Source organism: Achroia grisella, unplaced genomic scaffold (assembly GCF_030625045.1).
Source record: "Achroia grisella isolate CSIRO2021 unplaced genomic scaffold, CSIRO_AGI_Agris_v1 utg109, whole genome shotgun sequence".
NCBI classification, from domain to species: domain Eukaryota; kingdom Metazoa; phylum Arthropoda; class Insecta; order Lepidoptera; family Pyralidae; genus Achroia; species Achroia grisella.
The window spans coordinates 4051400-4058513 of record NW_026712573.1 but is presented as its reverse complement, the minus strand read 5'-3'; the positions used below and the strand labels follow the sequence as shown (position 1 = coordinate 4058513).

The 7114-nt window shown below is 30.3% G+C and overlaps 1 protein-coding gene across 1 annotated transcript; it reads left to right on the top strand.

Annotated features, from left to right (window-relative positions):
- Positions 1 to 3743: 3743 nt before the first annotated feature.
- LOC131847690 (vacuolar protein sorting-associated protein 29) lies at positions 3744 to 6374 on the top strand. Its single transcript, XM_059197324.1, has 4 exons — positions 3744 to 3906; positions 4440 to 4631; positions 5017 to 5252; positions 5905 to 6374. Exons 1-4 carry the CDS (start codon positions 3904 to 3906, stop codon positions 6023 to 6025), a joined length of 552 nt encoding a protein of 183 aa, XP_059053307.1. The 5' UTR covers positions 3744 to 3903; the 3' UTR covers positions 6026 to 6374.
- The last annotated feature ends 740 nt before the right edge of the window (positions 6375 to 7114 follow it).

Genomic DNA, 7114 nt, shown 5'->3' with positions numbered 1-7114 from the left:
AAATATGACTGCAGATTTAAACTGCTGAAAAAGACAAAGGGAAAGCTATCAGAATTGAAAATTGTTCACCAGAACATACAAAGTTTTCTCGGCTGTGAATTAATTATTCAATTGTTTTTAGAAAAAAATAATATAGATGTTCTATGTTTAACTGAACATTGGCTCAAAGTGAGCAATATGATGTTCAGCTTAAACAATTATAATATTGTCAGCTGCTTTAATAGAAAAATAGTAAATAGAGGAGGTTCTATGATATTGGTGAAAAATAATATAAAAGTAAAAGAACGTAGTGATATTGGCAATCTTTCTGTTGAATGTTGTATTGAAATTTCCTGTGTGGAACTAGACAATTATATAGTTATATGTGTTTATAGACCTCCAAATAGTGATTATAATTTATTTGAAGAGGTAATGGAGGATATTTTAAAAAGAGTATTTAATATTAACAAAAAAATTATAGTGTGTGGTGATTTCAATGTTGACATTTTATCACATAATACCACAAAAACTAAATTAATGAGTTTATTTCAATCCTTTGACTTGAGTAATGTCTTCCACGAACCCACTCGTATCACTGCCACGTCTGCTACTTGCTTGGATAACATATTTAGCAACAGTGAGTATTTAGATAAAATAATAATAAACAACCTTCCTTCTGATCACTGTGGTCAAATAGTTATTTTTCCAAATCACTTAAACAAAATTGGGAAAATTAATTTATTGAAAAGAGACTTGACTAGTTATAAGATAAATAAATTTAAAATATCAGTTCGTAGTAAATTAGATTTTTATCTTCCATCTAATGAACCTAACAAACTTTATACAGATTTCTTCAATATTGTTTCTAACGAATATAATAAGGCTTTTAACAAAAAAACTATCAGTATTATTAACAAAACAAAATTTTCAGAATGGGCTACAAAGGGAATTCTTAAAAGTAGAAATATATTATTTGATTTATATGCTCAAAAAAAATACCGTTTCGATAGTACATTCGTAAATTATGTAAAAAGATACTCAAAAACTTTTAAAAAGGTATGTAATGTAGCAAAGTCTAATTATCTAAATAAAAAAATTAAAGAGTCCAAGGATAAGATAAGGACAGTGTGGAATATTATTAACAAAGAAACTGGCAAAGTTAAAAGTCCATATAACGATTTTACGCTAAATTATAATGATAAACTAGTAACGTCCACAAAAGAAATTGTCAATATTTTTGAAAATTTTTTCGCTAATATTCCAACTGACATTACTTCCTCTTTGGACTCTTCTCCTGGTACAGCTAAATCATTCCTTATTGATAATGTTGTTTCTTGTCCGGTTACATTTAAATTTACATTTATTGACATTGCTACAATTACTAAAACATTTAAACAATTAAATTTAAAAAATACTGAAGACCATTGGGGCATGTCTGTTAAAGTTATTAACACCGCTATAGATGTTATTGCTCCATATTTAGTAATTATTTTCAATAAATGTATTTCTGACGGTGTTTTTCCCAATTTAATGAAACATAGCAAAATAACTCCACTCTTTAAGTCAGGAGAAAAAACTGTGGTAGGTAATTATAGGCCTATATCTATCTTACCAGTATTGAGTAAAGTGTTTGAAAAAATTATGCTCAATCAAATGCTACAACACTTTAAAGTAAATAAACTGCTTCACAGTCGACAATTTGGTTTCACGGCCGGTAAATCAACTACTGATGCCGGTGTAGCTCTCATTAAATATATATTTGATTCTTGGGAGAGGTCTCAGGATGCAGTCGGTGTATTTTGCGATCTTTCAAAAGCATTTGATTGCGTTGAACATGAAACACTTTTGCTCAAACTTGAACATTACGGTATTAGATATGAAGCACAAAGCATGATGAAATCCTATCTAAATAATAGAATGCAAGTTGTCGAAATAAATGGTGTAAAGTCTGAAGGAACTAGTATTAAAATGGGTGTTCCTCAGGGCTCTATTTTAGGTCCTTTCTTATTTTTAGTTTACATAAATGATCTTCCTTATATGGTAGAAAAGATAGCTGACATAGTTCTGTTTGCTGATGATACTTCATTAGTATTCAAAGTCAATCGACATATTGATGATTTGGACGAAGTAAACGGTGCTCTTTCTTATGTTTTAAAATGGTTTACGGCTAATAATATGTTACTAAATGCAAATAAAACTAAATGTATCAAATTTACTCTCCCCAATGTAAGACCGGTAGATTCAAAAATCATGTTGGACAATAAACCTATTAATTTTGTGGATGATACTGTATTTCTAGGTATCACATTAGATTCCAAGTTGCAATGGGGTGCCCATATTACTAAATTAGCGAGTCGACTTAGTTCTGCCGCTTATGCGGTAAGAAGAATTAGACAATTAACAGACGTGGCAACAGCTAAACTTGTGTACTTTAGTTATTTCCATAGCATTATGTCGTATGGTATTTTGTTATGGGGCAAAGCAGCTGATATAAATACAATATTTATTTTACAAAAGAGGGCCATTCGCTCCATTTATAGCATGGGTTCCAGGGAGTCTTTGCGAGAGTGCTTTAAGGAATCAAATATCCTCACCGTTGCTTCTCAATATATTTATGAAAACATCATGTATGCCAGGAAGAATATAGACAGTTTCAAAAGAGTTAGTGATTGCACTAATAAAAGCTTACGTAACAATAACAAACTGATTTTACCTAAATGTCGTTTGGCTAAAGTTAGTAATTCGTTTTATGGCAATTGCGTAAGGTTTTACAATAAAATACCAGAGTCTGTTATAAATCTGCCAGAAAAAAGATTTAAATGTCAAATAAAACACTTCCTTTGCAAAAAAGCTTACTATAAAATTGAAGAATTCGTTAACGATAATAATGTTTTTGTAGAAAAATTTTAAATACATAGCACTGACAATATTATCTGATTACACTAATAATGAGTGCGTAGCGATTTCTATGTTGATTGTCGCATGCCTCTTACTTGTTACACTGTAATTATTTATATAAAAAAAAACATCTATCAAAAAGAGCAACACACAAGTTTCTTGCTCATTCTTCTTGTGATGAATCTGCATTCCGAATGAGTGGTAGAATCAAAATATGACTATTCAAAAGTGCTTGTAATGAGTTTATTTGAATAAAGATTATTTCTATTTCTATTTCTATTTCTATTTCAATTATAATATAATTATAAAATATGACTTAAAATAAAAAACTATACTAATAATGTATAATTATGTAGTATTGAATACCAACGAATTATATTGCATATTGGAAATAATATTTATAAGGAAAGAGGAGAAAAAAGATTTCCTTATAATATTATTTTCAATTTGCGCATTAAGAAGGCTTAAGAAAAAATAAGAGAACGGTTGAAAGACATGGTCTATAAGAATTAAAAACAAGTAACATGGGTCTAGCATTGATAGTCATTAATAATTGCAAATTTCTGGTCATTTAACAACAAACTGGGAAATTATGTTAAAATGGCAATATAAATGCATAGATAAAATATATTTTTTTAAACCTTTATCTTTTTCATTTTACGCAGTTTTTGAAACAAAATAATCATTAAAACTTTTTGCAATATTGCTATAATTTGAATTATTCTGAATTAGGGACACTTTAAATATTATTGAAATTATTATAAAAAGATAAGGTTTCTAGATTTTTATTTCTTTAGTAGTTTTCTCTTTCTGCTAACTATTCCCGTAGTCGCATAGTCGTGACTTATTTAAATCAAAATATTTTATATGGCAACGCTACTTGTATTTTGGTTGTCCTTCCTTTGACTAAATTAATATTATAAATGAGAAATTTCCATATTTAAACGATTTACACTGTTAGTTTACGACTATATGAATAGTTAACTTATAATTTCTCTCATTTAAATTCCTAATTGCATCTAAAAAATGGTGAGTAAATTACAGTAACCTCTATGTTTACGCCCTTATATCGGAGCATAGTCTTCAATTTCAGACGAAATTTAATAATTACTTTTGTGAAATACAATCTGTATTAAATAAAATATCGTTATAATTATAATAAGTAAAATCTATTATCAGTTTTGAATGTAATCTAACAATAATTGCACCGAGAACTGACAAGAAACTGCTTGGCTCTCTAACTTTTATATTACATTTACAGGAAATTCAACATTTAACTTCATGTTATCGCTAAACGTCCATACCATAGTCCACAGAATATGTCTAAACCTTATATTAGCAGAAAATCAACTTTGTTGTTACGATGGTAACGATAAAATAAATGAACTTTTTTAATAAAATTTTTATTAACTTATTTCCAGCTGCTGTGTCTTCCCATTATTTGATATTTGAATGATAAAATTAACAAATTCATATTTGTAGATGAATTTGTTAATTTTATCATTCAGTTTGTCGTGTGTGTCTGTACCTATAACTTATAAAAAAAAGAACTTTTTTTTCAGCTGGTGCTTGTATTAGGTGATCTACATATTCCTCACCGCTGCAGCAGCTTGCCTCCGAAATTTAAGAAACTTCTGTTGCCGGGAAGGATCCAGCACATATTATGCACAGGGAATCTGTGCACCAAGGAATCCTACGACTATTTAAAGACCTTAGCCAGTGATGTACATGTTGTTAGGGGGGATTTTGATGAGGTTACTTATAATATTTGTTTTTTCTTCTAATTTATTAGTTTGCTAGAATTATGAGTATTATACATTCAACATGATGGCCTGACCAAATGCTAGTACAATTGTAAATATATCTGTGTTTATTTTTTTATACAATTGAAATGGTAAAGAAGCTGACATCCTACTATATGGTAACTGTAGTCTATATACATAAACATCTTTACGGACACCAGCTTATCATGTGATAGAATGTCTTCCAGAGTGGCTAAAGTGTTTGACAGAGGAAGGGCTTAAAGTGTTAAAAAAAATTATTACTGATATTTATCTCTCTTCAAATTAAGGAAGTGTATCAAAGATTTCATTAATAAAAAGAAGAATTGTCATATTTAATTAAATTAATTTCTTCCAGAACTCAACATATCCTGAGCAAAAGGTCATCACAGTTGGCCAGTTCCGAATTGGGCTGATCCATGGTCACCAGGTTGTTCCATGGGGTGATGAAGAGTCCTTAGCGCTGGTACAGCGGCAACTAGATGTAGATATATTGATATCGGGTCACACACACCGTTTTGAGGCTTATGAGCATGAGAATAAGTTCTATATCAATCCTGGATCAGCTACTGGTGCTTACAGCCCATTGTACAGGTATACTTCATGTTTTTTTTAATCTAATATTTGTCTAAAATGTCTATTACAGACTTAGGATTACTTTGATTTACCATCAGTTCTGTATGAAATTTGAATCCAGAACAACAAACAAAAACTGCTCTAATACTGTAATTTGAGAAAATTACATGATTTTTTTTTTTTTCATTATTACTATAATATACATTTATGTATAAATTTCGGGTGAATTTGATGACCTCTGTGATCTAGCAGTTTAGTATAATGCTTTACTTCCGATGGTCGCCAGTTCAATTCCTTGCATGGTATAAAAATTTGTATTCACTATAATGATTGTTTGTATAGATGCTATACCTATTGTATATGCATTTGCAAAAAATATATATATAAGTATTTATATCAGGTTTCTAGTACTCATAACACGAGCTCTGCTTAGCTTGAGACTAGATGGCACTGTGGCTATTGTCCAGAGATGTATTATACAATAGCCGGCATATGCTGTTCTGTCAGACAATAATGATGACTGCTGTCATGTAATGATTTCTTCCTGGAAGTTATGTCTGACAAATTGTTTTTTTTTAGTCAGGTTGGAAGTCCATTTTTTTTTGTATGTAAGTCGAGTAGTAAACTGTGATGTAGTTTATATTTGTACATTTTATTTTTCTGTTTCTAGAACGGCAACACCATCATTTGTTTTAATGGACATCCAAAGTTCTACAGTAGTGACATATGTGTACAAACTGCTAGGTGATGAGGTGAAAGTTGAAAGAATTGAATTCAAGAAAGCACAGTAAATTATATGGCAATTATTATAAGGGATGTGATTTTTTATATAAAGTAACACTGTCATGCAATATGTAACATAATGGAGCACTAGAAATATGCTACTGCAACCCTATGAGTTATTAATTATAATTTATTTATTATCATGGCAACCAGATCCAGATTTTCTTAATCAGAAAGTGGATACTTTTTTTTTAATCAATGATAATGGAATGGTGCAACCGTCTGCCCTAACGGCTCACGCTGCCGGGAAAACAGTGGAGGATGATAAGATGAACATGAGGTCAGGTCAGTTAGCACATCATGACAAATTCACCAGGTATTAATCATGATTGTTTCCAAGGTGAAACGAAGGGAAGTTAACCTTGCCTTAGGGCCCCCCTCCCCCAAGGCAAGTCTCCTTTACTGTCACACTTACCTGCTGAAAACCCCAAGATTGACCTTTTAGGGGTTACGGGAATCAGTGTGCAGTCAGATGCTGATGCAACTATGCAGACCCCTTCTCATTTTTGTATCGCTACAAATGGGACATCACACTTGACCCAACTAATGGGCAAGGAGCTCCCATAACCTGTTATCCTAATATTATAAAATCATATATCATGATTTAGTGATTATACTCTTTTTAACAACATAAGGGAGTTAATAAAATCCCCAAAATGTATTCAGTATGAGCTAGGTAATATATATATAAGTTATTATAATAATACTTTTAAGTTTTTTTAATTAAAATATTTTCACATGTTAAAAGTTGTTTCTTTATCTCATTTCTAAATTATGTTTGTATAATAAAAATAAGAAATGACTATTTTCGGGTGTGTATGGAATTGCATGGCGTGTTGAATGTTATGTAAATAATTTCAATATAACTATGTTACTTTAATAAGAAATTGTATCTATATTTGCATTTTGCGGGGTAATTAATACTAGTTACAAACAACATTCCTGACAATTTTAATAAGAACCCCTCTACGCTACTTCACCGACTCCCAATAAAGATAATGACGGTAAACATTCAATTCAAACCAAATATCTTTATTTATTTATTTTATTTATTTAAATAACTTTAATGCACGTCATACACAGGTAAAAAGTACATA